Source organism: Xyrauchen texanus, chromosome 44 (assembly GCF_025860055.1).
Source record: "Xyrauchen texanus isolate HMW12.3.18 chromosome 44, RBS_HiC_50CHRs, whole genome shotgun sequence".
NCBI lineage: Eukaryota > Metazoa > Chordata > Actinopteri > Cypriniformes > Catostomidae > Xyrauchen > Xyrauchen texanus.
In genome coordinates, this window is record NC_068319.1 from 8,804,840 (window position 1) to 8,823,600 (window position 18,761).

At 37.7% G+C, this 18,761-nt stretch overlaps 1 protein-coding gene across 3 annotated transcripts in view; it reads right to left on the reverse strand.

Annotated features, from left to right (window-relative positions):
- Positions 1-5,765: 5,765 nt before the first annotated feature.
- The window catches only part of ksr1a (kinase suppressor of ras 1a), a 42,588-nt gene continuing 29,592 nt past the window's right edge, over positions 5,766-18,761 (reverse strand). The window contains exons 7-20 of one of the 3 annotated variants that reach the window (XM_052117165.1): positions 17,195-17,278; positions 17,026-17,087; positions 16,822-16,931; positions 16,242-16,410; positions 15,693-15,734; positions 15,357-15,405; positions 14,500-14,563; positions 13,199-13,683; positions 10,861-10,957; positions 10,640-10,773; positions 10,411-10,542; positions 10,126-10,261; positions 8,704-8,837; positions 5,766-7,101 (exon numbers count right to left, since the gene is read on the reverse strand). In XM_052117165.1, coding sequence (XP_051973125.1) covers positions 7,095-7,101; positions 8,704-8,837; positions 10,126-10,261; positions 10,411-10,542; positions 10,640-10,773; positions 10,861-10,957; positions 13,199-13,683; positions 14,500-14,563; positions 15,357-15,405; positions 15,693-15,734; positions 16,242-16,410; positions 16,822-16,931; positions 17,026-17,087; positions 17,195-17,278 — 1,705 coding nt within the window. In that variant the 3' untranslated portion in view covers positions 5,766-7,094. Of the gene's footprint in view, positions 7,102-8,516; positions 8,838-10,125; positions 10,262-10,410; positions 10,543-10,639; positions 10,774-10,860; positions 10,958-12,786; positions 12,920-13,198; positions 13,684-14,499; positions 14,564-15,356; positions 15,406-15,692; positions 15,735-16,241; positions 16,411-16,821; positions 16,932-17,025; positions 17,088-17,194; positions 17,279-18,761 lie in introns of those variants that run through there. The other 2 variants (XM_052117164.1, XM_052117166.1) reach the window with 2 other exon arrangements.

Consider the following 18,761-nt stretch of genomic DNA (forward strand, 5'->3'; position numbering starts at 1 on the left):
TGATGGTGATGGAGGCCAACATGATGACAGAATTGCCTAGTTAATAAAAGAACACAGACTGGTTGCTAAGAATGTGGTCCTGGGACCAACAATGAATGTTGATGTCCTTGGGTAGAATCATATTAACCATGAATATTTCACCACTAGCTCTTACCCTAACCCTACCCCTAAGGTGAAAGGGCACTGGCTGTTTGATATAAACGTTGTTTTAAAATCTATAAAGGAACATCTCCTACTTGGGTAGCTTTCATTGCTGTTGTGCATGTAATATTGTTTTGGACATAAATAAGACAGAACCAAAAGAGTTAGCGCAGCTGTTGCACGGATGCCCTGTGCGCAGCCGCTGGGTTTCTGCGCAGGTCAGAGCGCATCGGTGCAGACAAGATGTTCGGAGATGTTTAGATGTGCTCTGACCTGCTCGTCGAATCGGCTGATGATGGCCTGACCTGGACCCCACGGGCTTCTGCGCCGCCATGACCGCTCATGCCTGCTCCTCCTCCGCCTGACGATGATGATGAAGCAGGAGAGGATGTCTTTACCGCCGTCTGCGACCCTCGATACGTGCCGCGCTGAGGGCCAACCGACTGGCGGCTAGGTATTTTTTCGTAGCCAGCATGACAGAACCGGAAGTTTGAATCCTCCGATCCACCGAAGCAGCAGCAACAGCACAGCAGCAGTTCATATTATGGGCGAGGAGATGAGAGCACGAGTGCGCACACACAGCGAGTGAGGAAAGAGAAAGATAATTAGAGATTTAATGTTTATATTATTAAATTTTATTTCAATTTATTTTATTGTACTCTATAATAGAACCCTAAATAATAATAATAATAATGTATTATTACTAATAATGTTTATTGTATTCAATTTAATTTCAATGTTTTTATTTTATTACTATTAATGTTTATTTTATTTTTTGTTGTCTATAATAGGCCTATAGCCCTAAATTATCATTATTTATTATTATTATTAATAATAATGTTTTCAGTTTCAATACTGTATTAAGTTTAATTTCAATGTTTTTATTTTATTCTATATTGCAGCTTATATTATTATTAATATGAATGTTTTTTCATTCCATTTTATTCTATATTGTATTCCTATATTAATATTACTATAATTATTAATACTATTATAATTGTTTATTTTATTCAATTTAATTGAAATGTTTTTCTATTTTATTCTATATTGTAGCCCATATTATTGTTCATATTTTTATTATTTATTTATTTTACGATTACTGACCTTTTTTCGGTCAATGTTTTTGTTATTTGTATGGATGCTTTGGTAATATTGCATGTAAAAAGTGTTCCCAATAACGTATTCTGAAACTGAAATAGAGACACAGAGGCAGAGAGTTGAAAATTTGTCTTCCAATAGTATAAAAGCTGCAAACTAATTTAATCTTTTTAATATTATTATTTTTTTGTTATTATTTTATTCATTTAAACTAAATTCTATATGCAACATATTGTGTTTTTTATATAATATTATAGCTTTCGCCATGTTAAATGCTTTTTAACATGCCAATAAAGCCTCTTAAACCTTTTCAGATTTGTTTACATTTTTTATTAAATTATTATTTTTTTTTTATACATATATGTATGTTTAAAATGATCTATTTGTATTTCTGTAATCAAACTTATCTGCTGTTATAATTATTAAGTCTTATTATAAGTCTTTATTTGTAATCTGATCTAAAATAGACAAAAATTTGTAACTGAACACAAATGAGAATAGTACACATGCACTCATATTCAAGTTGAAAACAACCAGACCAGTGATTTTTAGATTATTTGCGAACACTTCATGTATTCACTGATCTATAGTATACAAACTTCATTGAAGAAATTATGTATAAAACATCTCTCGTTTAATTTACAATTTTCCCAAAAATCTTTATAATTTACACACTGTTCATGTGCAGTATTTTAATAGTTAAATAATCTAAAACAAAATCATTTTATAGGAAATAACATTTTGCACTGTGCAGATGATCAACCCTCTGTCCAATAGCTCATGCACTCTTCTGTTGATAAGTGTCTTGACCATTTACTCATTTTCCAGTCACATTCTGTAAGAGAAACAGATTCATTAATCTGGTGAGAGAGAGAGAGAGAGAGAGAGAGAGAGAGAGAGAGAGAACAGAAAAGAACAGCTTGTTGCAGGCAGAGTGAGGCGCTGTTGGGGTAAAATTCAAAGAGATGCCGGAAACAGCATGGTTCAGGCAGAACAGTGAATGCTCTCAGACACAGAGAAATTAGAAGCTGCCTCTGAGACACAAAGCAAACCTTTGTGGTCAACTCTTCAACTCAAAACTGTGCTTTGGAAACACGGACTGGAAAGTTTCTCAAGAGACTAAGGAGATGTTATTCATTAAAATACGGCCTACTGTCCTCAAACTGCTGAAATTACAGATTTGTTTCAGCTTTTTATTTACTGTGTTACAAGGATTTAATGATGAGCTTTATAAAAACTTTTTTTTACTGAGTATTGTTTTCGGTTTATAAAAACAGCAGGTTTGTGACAACCATAGACTTTAAAGGATTATTCTGGGTTCAATATAAATTGAGCTCAGTCGACAGCATATGTGGCATAATGTTGATTACCACAGAAAACAAATTTGACTTGCAGCTCCTTTTCTTTAAACAAAAGCAAAAATTGAAGTTACAGTGAGGCACTTACAGTGAAAGTGAATGGGGCCAATCCATAAACATTCAAATAAGTATAGCCACAAGATGTAAAACAATATGTGGGTTAGCAACGTTTTATGATTACTTCCCCCCCCAAAACCAATATGGGTTTTTCAGTGGCTGATTTTTAGACTATTAAATTTGGTTTGGCCCAATTTGTTTAGTCTTATGAAATAAAATGCTTTGGTTTTTGAAAGTCTCAAAAACTACCTTTAAAAGGAATACATGGGTTTAAGGGCTTAATTTTGCTACAGATGTTCACAGTGACATATGTGACCTATGTTCTGGTACACCTGACACCTTATCCAACATTTAATGGGCTTCCTGCAGCGTTACAGATTAACACTGCCCCCTACAGTTCATTACAGTAATAACCAATGAGAGAGACCAAATTGACTGGAAGACAAACAGATAGAGGTTTACATACACCATAGCCAAATACATTAAAACTCAGTTTTTCCACAATACCTGACATTTAATCGTAGATAACATTTCCTGTCTTAGGTCAGTTAGGATCACTACTTTATTTTAAGAATGTGAAATGTCAGAATAATAATATAGAATTATTTATTTCAGCTTTCATTTCTTCCATCACATTCCCAGTGGGTCAGAACTTTACATACACTTTGTTAGTATTTGGTAGCATTGCCTTTACATTTTGCCACATCTTTGGAGGTATACTTGGGGTCATTGTCAATTTGGATGACCCATTTGCGACCAAGCTTTAACTTCGTGGCTGATGTTGCTTCAGTATGTAACCCTTGTTTGGCAATGTCTGCACCTTAGGCCCCCTCTTCTTCACTAATTTATCTCTGCGTTGTGTTTAGGTGTGAGTGAGAAAGGGGAGGGGACACCAGGCGTTGCTGTGTTTGAAGCAGGGCAGCTCTCTTTTATTATTTTCCCTCTTTCTACATCAGGCATAAGGGAAACAACAGGCTTCCCAGAGGGAACACAAATCGGTTTAGTTCACATATTAATTGTAACAGCACAAATAAACAACCCCCAATAAAACAATTCAAATAAAAAATGGTAGTATGTTACAATTAAATATGGTTCACAAAAACTATTAAAATACATAAAAGTAAACCAAACAAAGATAAATAGTCTTACATACAAAAATAAACACAGATGTAATTGTTAAATGAGCCTAAATGCAATCAGCCACATGGAATTACTTAATAATTTGAACACCCATCTGCCACAAATAACATCCTTTCTACAAACATTTTAACAAGTGAATAATTGTACTGCAAGAACATGGATGGGCAATATTGATAAAGAAATTAATTAGATTAACCCTTCTTACCTTCCCAGAGGGAACCACAATAGTATCCAGCTGCAGACCCGCAGCACCACCAGTTTCAGAACCTGAAGTGAGGGGCGGAGCTTACGTTCGAAACCGAGTAGCGCCACCTAACGTTTTGAAGAGTACTTTGCTTTTATTACAAACGAAACATCATACTTTATACGTATGTTATAATGATTCTTTAAGGTACAGTACAATAAGCATTTTAAAACATTGATCTTGTGTAATATAATTGTATATAGTTATCCGTTTCGTTGTATTATGAGAGTTACTTCCTGATCATGATGGTGAAAAAAAATGCTTGAAACTTATGGGCATTTTATATAAAATATACTTTATTTCACAAGAACATGTGCAGCATGCATTTTTCTTTATGTAAAATAAAACATGTCAAAAAACTTAAAAAGAGAGAAAATTCAGCATAATTTTAAAAGAAACAATAAAAATATATACAACAAATGAAGAATTCACCCCTAGGCCCATTTTATCATGACAATCCTGTATAAATTAAACTTAAAATGTATCAAATGAGGAATTCACTCTCAGGCCCATTTTGTCCTTACATTCTTGCTAAAATAACTCCATGTCATCCCTGAACACAAAATGAAATAGAAAGGGCTCTCTGGAAGCTTCTGACTGTTCCAGGAGATTGTTGCGGGCCTTTTCCTTGTGGTCTTCATTCATTCGAAATGTCTCTACAAGAGATGAAAGCGCCACACAATAATCTCAACGTAAAAAAAACCCCTCAACTGTAAGGTAACATTAACTCACAAACAATGCATATAACAGAGGAACGTGGAACAAACACTTTAACACCTTCACAAGATGTCTTCAAAACGTCACCGCAAGGCTCATTTACAACACGCAAAAATGTATCGAACCATCCGTAGATTTTTTTTTTTAATACAGTAAAGTATGACAACATATTCAAGCTTCATTAAGATGATAAAGTTATGCACAAATTAAATATTTAGCAGATAAACGCTGAACTTAATATATGCGATAATTTTTCACAACATGATGTCAAAACCGTTACACAACTCACCATGCTCTCCGCCATGCTTGTCTCATTGTCAATTAACTCCGCCCCTCACTTCAGGTTCTGGTGCTGCGGGTCTGCAGCTGGATATGTCTCGAGGGAACACAAATCAGCTTCAACACTCTAATGAAAGGCTCAGTAACACAATTTGGAACAAAATAAATTACAGCTCCCCCTAGAGGGTGGAAGCATTATAACATCCTCCCTACAAGTACATCCACATAATTTTCAGATGTACTATCAGAAGCTAATTGGCAAATTGCCTAAAGGCTTGACATAATTTTCTGAATTTTCCAAGCTGCTTAAAGACACAGTTAACTTAGTGTATGTAAACTTCTGACCCACTGAAATTGTGATATAGTCAATTAAAAGTAAAACAAATTGCTGGGTGACTTGTGTCATGCATAAAGTTGATGTCCTAAATATTAAGCAAAACTATAGTTTGGTAATATGAAATAAATTCGTTAAATTCGTTTTCTATGAGTTTCTAAGTGTATGTAAACTTCTGACTTCAACTGTATATAACAGGACAGACAGAGATGGATGGATGAATGGATGGATAGATAGATAGGAAAACGTGCCTGATAGACAGACAGAATGAACAAAAGAAAGAAACTTCCAAAGATCACCTCTGACATCACATGTCTCTGCAAATCTCAATATTTGAGTTCTTGTAAAAAAATGACTAGCATGTATGAATCTAACAACAGTCACGTGACAAGCTTGGTTTTATTGTCTTTCAAGAATGAGAACAGACAATGTGTACAGTAGCCACATGCAATACAAAAATATGACTGTACAGAACATGTATCGACCCATTCTTTTTACAGTTTTTTCTTTTTGGTTACATGAAAAAATATAAAGAATATTTACATCTGGGATAGGACAGCAATACCTATTAAAAAAATGTCATGATATACATTATATATATACATATAGATATATATAAAATGTCCATATAAATATTAAAAGAATTCTGTTCATTGACTGTACAATAAATAAACCATATTTATACATAAAAAATGTACTTGTCATAGATATTTCCAAACCACAAAATCCAGTCTTTCACAGAACAAACACACACCCGTCCACATACAAAACATTACAAACATTACGCACAAACACACATAAGAGTTCGTGTTTACACAACTTATGGAACAATGCTCTGCTGAGTTCATCTAGCGCTCTATATAATTCGTGCAAAGCGATCTGCTTTTAACATCCTTGATATAAAAAGGACCTATAGTCAGGTGAGAAGACACATACTTCTCTTTGACTCATATTTGCAGTCTGTATCAGATATTATAACCCTAAAAGGGCAAAGTTGTCCAAAGTACACCCAGAAATGAACATTCTGTCATGATTTTCCTCACCCTCATTCCAAACCTGTATGAATTTCTTCCTTCCAAGGCTGAGTATATGATGACTGAATTTTCATTTTTGAGTAAACTCCCTTAAATGTTCAGAAAGCTTTCTGTTTTAAGGGCTGACCATATTAAAAAGACCCTCACAGCTAAATAAATCTCCATTGAGAACATTATCATTTGTGAAATGAAAACATCTACTATCGGACACTGTGGAGGAAGTGACAACCATAGGTGTGTCAGCATGAACCGGACGGTCCAGTCAGAGACAGAATCAGCTTATGTCACGCAAGACTAAGAGGCACCAAGACCACGAAAGAGGGAGAGAAAAGGAGAAAAAGAGGAAAAGCAGAGGAGCTTGGCATACATCTTCACCTTAGTGTCATTGAATCCTGCGAATCCAACAGGAAATGCATCATGTGACCGCACAAAATGGAGCAGGAGGGGAAGAGAGAACCAGCCGCACACTCCAGTAAAGGAAATCATTAAAGAATAATCAAGGCAAAGCGTTTTATTTAACGCATCACCACAATAGTCCCCCACCCCACCACCACCACCACCCCCCAGAGACCCATAGAAAGTCAGAGATGGAAGAGCAGGTGATGGTTAGTTTGTAAGTCCAGAGGAGGGCAGGCATGCAAGGCAGAGCCAGGGTTTGTATGTTTTGCACTGCACATGTTTCAGGCACACAGCTACAACCTACAAAAATAAAAAATAAAAGATAGACAGAAGAGAGCAAGAGAAAAAGGAGGGATTAGGTTGCTAATGCTTAGTTCTGACACAAGGAATAAAAGTAAGTAGTAAGTAGTAAGAAAGAATCTGTTACAATTAGCAGTAAATGTTTGAAAAGGAGGCTAAAAGGAATGTTCCAGGTTCAAAAGTTACATTTACATTTCTGCATTAGGCAGAAGCTTTTATCCAAAGTGACTTACGGTGCATTCAAGGAATACATATTATACGTTTTTGTGTTCCCTGGGAATCAAACCCATGATTTTGCCGTTGCTAGCGGCATGATATACCAGTTGAGCTACGGGAACCTTGTGAACAGGAACCAAGTTAAGGTCAAAACATACTCTACGCAAGTATGTGAACACAGATGTTTCAAGGGTCACAAGCTCGATTTTGCACATTGTTGCATTCCGAAATGTGTCAGAATGCAATTCATAACAAAACACAAGTATGCGTAGCATTCTCAATGTTACCACAAGGGGTGCTATAGCAGACATTAGTGTGAACTGTCCATTTAAACTGTGATTTTTTTCTTTCATGTCAACTACTGTCATGGCAGAAGAGATTGAAGAGAATATTTCTGAACAAATAAGTTAAGTCAAAATATTTATAGAAATTTACCTGAAAAATAACAAATGTTTGAAGGTAACTCTATCACCCTCATCAGTACTGAGGATTGTTACCACCACAGTAAGTCTGTAACACGTAACCACCGCCAAAAAGGACAAACTTTACAACTAAAATAACTAGCATATGTGTACAGATGTGCTCTAAATGCTCCGGAATGTCTTGCCCCATAGACTTTCATTGAAGGTGCATTACTGTAAACACAATTTTGGTTTATTTTTACAAAAGGAGGGATGAGTCAAAGTTTAACTAACTACATTGAATCTAGAACATTCCTTTAAGAGAAAACTAAGCAAACAGGCATCAAAGACATCATAAATATCTACTGTATAATTTAAAGGAAATGTTTACCCCAAAAAAAATCATTTACTTCCACTCATATGGTTTCAAACCAGTCTGACTTTATTTCTTCCATCAAACACAAAAGGAGATGTTATGCAGAATGATAGCCTCAGTCACCATTGACTTAGCATCTTTTATCTCTACAATGAAAGTGAATGGTGACTGAGGCTGTCAGTATCCAACATTCTGCCTTCTTGAGTACAATGTAAAAAAGAAAGACATTCAGGTTTGGAATGACATGATGGTAAGTAAATGAAGACACCCTTTTTTGGGTGAAATATTCCTTTAACAACTAAACTAAAAATGGAATTGTGAGAAGATCAACTAGTACAACTCAGACAAAGGGAAACTTCTTGAAACAATAATAGTAAAACCTTAAAACGTCACAGATAAGTTTGGAATGATTTTTTCCTTTTCAAAAGCTCATCACTGGCAGAAAGCACAGTGCTCATGTACACATCAGACAGGTACTGCTAATATAGATAATGAACTGAATGACTGAAGATGGTGTGTAATACACAGTGGTGTCTCTGAGGTCATCTCTTCTGTCATTTCTTCAGCATGTAAAGCTTTGTAAACTATGTCGGGTTCTAGGATACATACTCTGCAGACTTCCAGAAGTGCCCAGGGTGAGACAGTCGTCGGTTGAGTTTGGGCAGTTTCTCCAGCATGTCAGCCACCTGGGTGAAAGTGGGTCGATTGTGGGCTTCATATGACCAGCAGGCAGACAGAATCTCCTGTGGCACAAACAGAAGACTAGCAGTCAACACAAACACAAGATTATAGACAAACAGGGATTGATTACCTTCCAATTATTACTCAATAATTCAATGTTTTAGGTGTCTTTTTCATATACCTGGGGCCTGATGTATAAACGTTGCGTATGCACAAAACTGGCATCAAATGGTGCATACACAATTTCCCACGTATACTGTACATCAGGATTTATAAAAAAACTAACTCTTGACTGTGTGTACGCACTCTTTTACTGGTGTGTGTGAATTGCCGACTCCAACTGGACAAGTAATGATCTTAACAAACACTTTTTATGTAATAACCCACACTTAGAATAAAAAAGTATGAAGTTAAGCACTCTAATCTAAAGCCGATATTAGACTATTTTGATTCCACGTAATTACCTGAAAATGCATTAAAATATAAGCTATAAACAGAAATATTGGAAAGGATGCACTGCTTTTGAAAGACTTTCCCATGTACTTTTAATGCTAATGATGATTTCTTGTCTCGTGAGACAGTATATTCAGTTCCCAATTGGAATTGTGTTCTATTACAGAAATCACGTTCTGAGGTAAATAAAGATTTATTCAAATAAAGGTAATCTGTGATTCACACTTGAACTGATGTGGAATGGCCTGGTAAACAGACGCATTACATAACAGAATGAACCATTGCTGTCAGCTGTCTGGATAGGTCTTATCAGAAACACAGTGCAGTACAGCCGCACAAAGGTGCAGCACTGCACAACATAAGCATAAAATGTCCCACTTGCCCCATTAACTGGTAAACCCAAAGCAAAATGCAATGACAACCCCATAACAGGTACTGAAAAACATCATGAAAAATTAAATTTAAGGGTCTATAAATACATAATAAAACGCTGATTACCTGAAAAGCAAAAATGGCATAAGTTAGGATTATACTTAATACAATCAAAAATTATTTTCCAATGGTATGAGAATAAGACACTTCAATAAGACATAAGATATATGCTCTGTAAACAAGCTTCCCATAATAAGACAAAGATTAAGAAATGATTATTAGCAGTAGCGTCTATTTACATGCAACATGTAGGCTTCAGTGTGTGTGTATTATCTTCTATAGTTTCTTGTACCATTAAATGTGGTATTATAGCAACATACATATGGTAATTATATGCAGATGAGGGAGGAGTCGGGATGGGGAATGAAGCATGTGCATGTGCGCATTTCCACTTTATTACTTGTCATCAGTCTCCCACCCCATTGAGCAGATGACAAGTAATAAATAGACTTAAAAGGCACTCACCGTGACCTCTTTACCCAGGTTGATCTCTTCCAGCACCCTCCTGATGCCCTCTCCACTGCCCACCTGCCAGATGGTAGCCTCTACAGGCTGACTGGTGATGGGCCAGTCTCGTGCCTGCAGCTCATACCAGATGGTGCTAAAAGAGATGAGCGAAAGGCAGCGGGGTCAAGACCCTTCTGTTCAATGGGATTTGTGTATATACATGTATTATATACATACTCTTTGGGCTAATAGACATTTTATTTATAGATAATGTAAAGATTACAGGATTATTTTGCTACTTACCCAAAGGCATAAACATCAGCAGCATTAGAAAACGGAAGTTGGTCCTCGTTGTTTCCAGGACTCATCTTGCGTACGATTTCTGGAGCCAGATAACAGATCCACCCATGAGGAAGTTTCAGTTCATTTTCTCGTCTGAAGAGAGACACAGTTATTAGATTGATATACACATACAGTTAATTGATTGACATACAGCTACAGAAACATCTCCAAGACCAACGCAGTAAATTACCTTCCCTCCTGAACCACTCCAGAGATTCCAAACAGGCCAAAATCCGTGATGACTACTTTGTTTGTGTCATGAAAGACATTTTTAGACTTCAGGTCCTTGTGAACAATGCCCTTAGCATGAAGGTAGCCCATACCCTGAGCAACCCAGAGAACAGAAGAAGTGCTTCAGTTATTGGCAACTGCACAGACATAAAACACAAACTTTAAACACAAAATCATTACCTTAACAATCTCCTGTGCGATCTGTCGAGTCTTATTGATGTCCAGTGTGTTTTTTGTGTCCCTGACAACAGAGTACAATGTCCGGCCTTTGCAGAAACTGTGGGGAATAGAGTTTATATATTATAGATGTGCTTTTCAAAGACCACTTGTTGACAATGGGCAGCTGAAAGATTTCAAAACTGTGGAACAATCGAAACAGACTAGTACAGGCTATTGGTCAATGGATATCTCGTCTAGGCCAATAACTTGCCAAGTAATTACAATTCCTCATTTGACCCTGCATCCACATGCATGAATATTGTATTTTGGCTTTGCTGTACACAACTGCATAATTTAAATGAATTTAAACTAACTGATCTCAGTTCAGGAGACTCTGTGCTGTCAGAAAAGAGTTAAACTTTCGTCACACAGAGACATGTGATCAAATAACATAGTGCCGAGAACAGTGGAGTTTGTCTTTGGGAGAAACGTCAACAAAACTACATCTGGTAAGAAGCCTAAATAAATTCCGATATTCATTTTTAAAAATTTGAGTGATTAATCGTGAAACGCCACGGCGTTCAACACAATGTACACTAATGTGTACTTTATCACATTTGTTCCTTAGAAATCCTCTATTTACTGTGCATTATCACATTGAGAATCAATGGGTTCGTCTAAAAGCTGAAATGTTGCTTTCAGAAGCTTTATATGAAGTTGGGATGAAAATAAGGTGCATTTTAAACTGTTCTGAAACCAGTGCAGACAGACAGCACACTTGAGGTAAAGCTATTCACTAAATAGGGAGCAAGGGAGCATCCTACAGCTCTCTATGCAGATATGTTCATTCAATCCAAACTTCCTATCAAAAGTTTTGTTTCAGGCAGCAGATGATGTTTGGACTACTCAATATGTTTGGAAGACATGGAACAATGGTAATCAGTACATAGATTCAGAATTGATAATGTATTATTTTTTTTTAACATGGTTGGCAGTGATTGGATGGGATTGAGGGATGGGATATATTAGGCAGCAAGTGAACAGATCATGTGTTGGAAGCAGGTAAAATGGCAAGCATAAGGATCTGAGTGACTTTGACATGGGCCAAATTGTGATGGTTAGACGACTGGGTCAGAGCATCTCCAAAACGGCAGGTCTTGTGGGGTGTTCCCGGTATGCAGTGGTTAGTACCTACCAAAAGTGGTCCAAGGAAGGGAAACTGTTGAACCGGCGGCAGGGTCATGGGTGCCCAAGGCTCATTGATGTGTGTGGGGAGCAAAGGCCAGCTCGTCTGGTCTGATCCCACAGAAGAGCTATTATAGCAGAAATAGCTGAAAAACGTAATGCTGGCCATGATAGAAAGTTGTCAGAACACACAGTGCATCGCAGCTTGCTGCGTATGGGGCTGTGTAGGCACAGACTGGTCAGAGTGCCCATGCTGACCACTGTCCACCTCCGAAAACGCCTACAATGGGCACATGAGCATCAGAACTGGACCATAGAGCAATGGAAAAAGGTGGAATCACGTTTTCTTTTAGATCATGTGAATGGCCAGGTGAATGTGCATAGTTTACCTGGGGAAGAGATGGCAGAAGGATGCACTATGGGAAGAAGGCAGGCCGGTGGAGACAGTGTGATACTCTGGGCAATGTTCTGCTGGGAAACCTTGGGTCCTGGCATTCATGTGGATGTTACTTTAAAACAAACCACCTACCTAATGATTGTTGCAGACCACGTACACCACTTCATGGCAATGGTATTCCCTGATGGCAGAGGCCTTTTCAGCAGGATAATGCGCCCTGCCACATTGCAAAAATTGTTCAGGAATGGTTTGAGGAACATGACAAAGAGTTCAAGGTGTCGACTTGGCCTCCAAATTCCCCAGATCTCAATCTGATTGAGCATCTGTGGGATGTGCTTCACCAACATGGCTGATCCATGGAGGCCCCACCTTGCAACTTAAAGGAATTAAAGGATCTGCTGCTAACATCTTTGTGCCAGATACCACAGGACATCTTCAGAGGTCTTGTGGAGTCCATGCCTCGTTGGGTCAGAGCTCTTTTGGCAGCACGAGGGGGACCTACATGATATTAGGCAGGTGATTTTAATGTTGTGGCTGATCAGTGAATATCATCATTACATTGGGCATCAGGAACATTGGTGTCTAGATATTGAAACCCTTATTAGTCAACTGTTTGCTTTGTGTATGCCTCATTAGATATCATCATCTTGTATTATCTCATTTATATTAGCCATCATCCAACACTGCTCTGTAGATTGTGGCATCTGCATTGGTGATTGATAACCCATCTCATTTGACCACTACTTCAAACACAGGTGAAGATGTTTAACATGTTACCTAGTGATGATGGCGAGATGAGGAGGAGCCATGCATGCTCCCATGAAGAGGACGACATTCTCATGACGTGTCTGTCTGTAGTTCATAACCTCCTTCTTAAAAAGCTTCAGATGGTCCTGATTGTTTCCATCAATCTCCAATAGTCGGATGGCCACCTCTCCGTGCCAGCGGCCACGATGAACCCGACCCCAGCGGCCCTTACCGATAAGTTCTCCCAGGTCAAGTTGCTCGAAGGGAATGTCCCACTCCTGCAGGTACACGCTGGTCTGACTGGCCTTACGGGAGATCGGTCCTTTCCAATGGGAACCTCCACGCGTGCTGGGCAGATCATCTAGCTCATCTCCTTCACATTCTCCCTCTGAGCTGGCATTCAGTTCTTCTATATCCTCTTCCTCCTCAAGATCTTCCTCTTCATCTTCCTCATCCACTGCTACGTCTTCTTCCTCTTCTGCCTCTATTTCCTCCTCTTCCTCCTCCTCTAGCTCCTACCAGAGAGAGTCAGTGTTCATTTGTAAAAAAAAATGTTTTAATAGTTTATATCTTTTAATAAATATGTCCTTTAAATGTATATTTCATCATGTCATATTCAAGTCAATTTGACTCTGATCAAGTTGATGAGAATAACATATTTTAGTTGATGATAATGTGCAAATTATAAAAACTTGTCAAACTGTAACAAATATACAAACATCTAGAAAAAGTTATAAACATTTAATTATTTAAACATGTATAATAAAATCTAATTAATTACATGATATGCCAATACAGTAATCAAAATAATCAAATTAATCACATATAAATATGAGAAAGCCCATAAAATAACCATTTAATATATAATGATTATATATATATATATATATATATATATATATATATATATATATATAATTATAAAAAATATATTTTGATAATTAAATGCATTACATTATTGTAGCAGATGTTTAAAGCATTGATCAGATGAAAATTGGCTTTAGAATGCAATATACTGTTTAGTTCTATATAATTGAACATAAATCTACAGTAATCCACAGCAATCCATTTGCAATTGAATTCATCAATCTGTCCGAGACAGATTTATTACAAGGGCTTTTCTAAGAATGTGTTAGGCTTTTGTTTGCGTCACATCATAAACACAGCGTTTTTAGGTCGCTATGTCAACTTAAATGCAGCTGAAAACTTTATATAAATTTTATAGTTCTATCATGTGTTGCTGTATTTTGATTTTAATCTGTAAAGTGCCTTTAGCTTTTGTTTTTTATTATTATTAAATCAGACACTCATTTTTTCCACCCACATCTCACCTCTCTATCTTCTTCCACATCCTGTTCTGCATGCATTTCCTCCACAGATGGGTCGATCTCATTGCTGTACAAAGACAGAAAAATTCAACCAAATCACTCTCACAACAGATCACAGAAGAAGTATGCATTTTTTCGGAAGTGACACGTAACAAGTCCATAACTTTTATTACATTTTAAGTCAGAATTTGTATGAATGTATAAGGGGAAAACTTTTATATTAGGTCACTATTGGGGGCCTGTGTAGCTCAGCGAGTAAAGGCGCTGATTACCACACCTGGAGTCGCAAGTTCGAATCCAGAGTGTGCTGAGTGACTCCAGTCATGCTATCTAAGCAACCAATTGGCCTGGTTGCTAGGGTGGGTAGAGTCATGTTAGGTTAACCTCCTCGTGATTGCTATAATGTGGTTCTTGCTCTTGGTGGGTCATGTGGTGAGTTGCGTGTGGATGCCACAGAGAATAGCGTGCAGCCTCCACACGCACTACGTCTCTGCGGTAACGCGCTCAACAAGCCACGTAATAAGATATGTGAATTGATGTCTCAGACGCGGAGGCAACTGAGATTTGTTCTCTGCCACCTGGACTGAGAGGGGTAACTACGCCACCACGAGGACTTAGAGCGCATTGGGAATTGGGCATGCCAAATTGGGGACAAAAGTTGAGAACCCCCCAGTAAAGTTTTTCACCATTTTCAATCGTCTTTGTTCATTTTAAATGGCCCAGCAGTGTGACAAATACATATTTGAAGGTAAAAATATTCCTTCAGAAGTCTTTCAATAAATATGAGGTCATGAAAACACCATGAGCATGTCAACTTCCTGTCAACTACCCATTTTCAGAGCTGAACAGTTGTTACTTACACTGTGTCTGGGAGTCCATCAGAATGAAGGAGGCTTGAACTGCACACATCTGTGAAAAAGATGTTCAAATCACATTTCCAATTATCATTTGGTAAAGTCAAAGGTAACAGCTTTTTGGTCTACTACCTGATGAACTGATAAAGAATTTCTAATGTTCAACCAATAGCAATATGCAGTGTCACAAATCACCAGCAGGAGGCATATAAACGCTAAAGCAAATCCAAATCTATTTGCGTAAGGACCTGTCAGGGTGTACTTTAGGAAATGTTATCTGTTGCTGGACCTAGAGATCATTGCAATGACTAAATAAAATTCAGCATTTTGAGTTTAACTCACCAGGGAAGATAAACTGCTGTCTGTGCTGGAAATAACAGGCAGCTTTGTGAAGGTAGACAGAAAAAGAGGAAGACAAGCAGGAAGCAGAAAGAGAGACAGTCTTGAGTTAGAGGTGAGGTCTTAATGACACTTTGCTGATATACATGATTTATACTGAGTCAGTGTACAAGCAGATGTAGCGATAAAGTGTCTATAGCTATCTGCCTATAGCTGTATGTTTAAAATCCAAGTGAGCTGCCTAGCAATACTATATTTTAATGCATCATGTATGTACTTCTGAAGCAAAAGCTATTCCAAAAGGAAGGCTGATTATTATATTGAACTCATAATTATGCTACCTTCTAAGATAGCTTCTTTGACTGAAGGGCTCATCTTTATTGGAAGGCAGCTCCCTATGTAGGTAATAAGACAGCAAGGTATCTCACTAGGTATTGAAACACAGCTTATTTGTGTTATTTTACCCAGGATGAGTGCAGGTGTGCATGTTATTTAAGCATGTTAATCAGTGTAGTATTTGTTCACTCAATATGTGTGTGTTCAGGTTCTTACCTGGAAAGTGGAAACGGTTGTCACGGTGTCCCTTTGGGGAGGGGTTTGGGGGCGGAGTTACACTAGGGGGGTTACTCTGCTGGAAAGGGGCGGGAGAGGAAGGTGTAGAGGATGTGGTGGAGGATGGATTACTGCTGGAGTCCAGTTGATTCAGTGCTGGTGGTTGATCCTGCCAGAAAAAAAATAAGATTGATGCTTTTAGTGGTCTGTTAGTCTTGAATATTCTATTAAGACTTTTGCTATGTTCAGAATGGAATACTAGAGTATATACTATATACAGCATGCATAAACAGTATGTAAAAAATATGCAGTATGGAAATATTTTAAACTAGCGTATGCTACATGGTTGTCACATGATCTCACTATGCCCAAGATGAGTTATCATTTTTGCATTTTTAATCCAGTTTTGTTAAAAATATCTCAAGTTTTCTCAGTCCAATAAAATAATAAGTCAAGCAAGAGATGTTGAAAATCATAGAAAATATTCCTTCAGTTTAATTTGACACACAGGAAATACATACTGCAAAAATAGTACAAGATCTATTGTTGTATACAATTCTAAAAATATATGAATAATTACCTTCTTTGTTAATGCCTTTGGTAGCGTTCCAAACTGCGGCGCCTCTGGTGGATGGTCCACAGGATTGTTGATGTCCGAGGGTACAGACTCAGTCCTACGAATTTTTGTGACTGTGAGATGCAAATGAAAAACATTATAACATTGCATCTGTTTGGTGAAGACATGAGATTTTATACTCTGAGCAATTTGATGAGAGGAACTTACTTGGCAGGAATGAGATTCTGCAGGAGGGAGCTTCTTTAGTGCATTTGTTATGACACTTTAACCTAAAGTAGCAAAAGATGCTGCTGAGTGTTTGATTTTTACATAGATGACTTTGAGGAGATATCAGCAGTTAGTGGGTGTGGTCTCCTAAACACCTGTAGTAACCCACCTGCAGTGTTTACATTTCACCCCAAAGATCATGTTTTTCTGGCACACCTGACATGTCTGGGAGAGCCATGACTTTGTGGAGAACCTGTAAACATACACACACACACACACACACACACACACACACACACACACACACACACACACACAAATAAAAAGCAGTTAAAGTAATGAAAATACAATGAAAGTGAATGGGGTCAGGGCATTAACATTTAAATATACACTGTTTCACAATTATAGCCACAAAACATAAACATTACACATGTAAACATCATTTTAGTGTGATAAAATAGCATACAGGGTTAACCAGCCTTGCATAGTCATGGCATCAAATTTGTAATATTGGATTTACCTTTACACAGATAGGGTTAGAAAGCGATTTTATCTCTCTTGAATAGCTGGCACGCTGTTTGGGCTTCGTTCAGGAGCAGTTATTAGCAATAACTAATAATAATCAAGGATAATTATTAATTATTAAAATCAATAGAACATTGATAAGAATCAACATTAGCTTATTAATTCTTCAAATCAACTATCATCAAAGATAACTATACATTTTCAAAATCAGGGACTAAAAACCAGACAGTATAGCAGTCTCAATATAGGATTGTTCCCTTAGGAAAGTTGATGTGCAGAGAACATTGACATTCCAAAGGGGAACAATGAAGTCTTGAATCCGAGCACTGACATCCCCTGCCAGCCCTGGGCACAGGTGCATGCAGAACAATATAATATAAATTAATATAAAAAAGTACAATAGACAGACCGGCATTTGCATTTTCACCGCAGATAAACAGCCGCTATGGCAAACAGCACGCCTTGTTTCTCATTCATCTTTGATATAAAGTATTTTATGTACTGATTCCATTTATATTTAGTCTTTTCCCTCCAAAATGTTTGTTTTTAGCGGCAAGAAAAGAGATTCGCTGTCAACAGCAATGGAATGACATCAGTGAATGTTATTTATAAACGTTACCAGTAATGGGAACACCCACTAGCGACTTCACCGCCAGCCACTGGCAACCTGCAGCGACAAAGTCGCTGGCAGTGTGTACGCAGCTTAAGGAGAGAAGGAGTGCACAAAATGACGGGCGTGGCTCTCATGAAGAGTGCGTCATGTGGAGAAATCAGTTAAGTCTACTTGGTTGAAGAAGGAAGATAAATCTTCTTTCTTCACTTCTGCAGGCAAATGGGTGAGACGCGGATTGCTCAGCGGTCCCCTTTGGATCCGTTAGTGTGCTAGATAGAACACGGAGAATCTCAGCTCGTCCAGCGAGATTGTATGGCCAAAGTTCAGGTACGTATGTTACTTCCTTGGGCAGCGAGGCTACACCTGGGAGCAGCAAGGCTGCAACTAGATCAAATACTGTCGCTGGAAGCAAGGCTGAGGAGGAATCTCTGGGGTTTTATACTCTTGATGACATCATGATTGAGGGATGTGTTTTGTTGTGCATTTCATCCAATAGCGGTTGAGAGTTTGATCCTTCAGAATTTCACACCTAGGTGTAAAGTGAGCAAGGCTTGATGGGATCTACTGTCTGTTTGGACTCCCTTTGTTTGATTTTGGT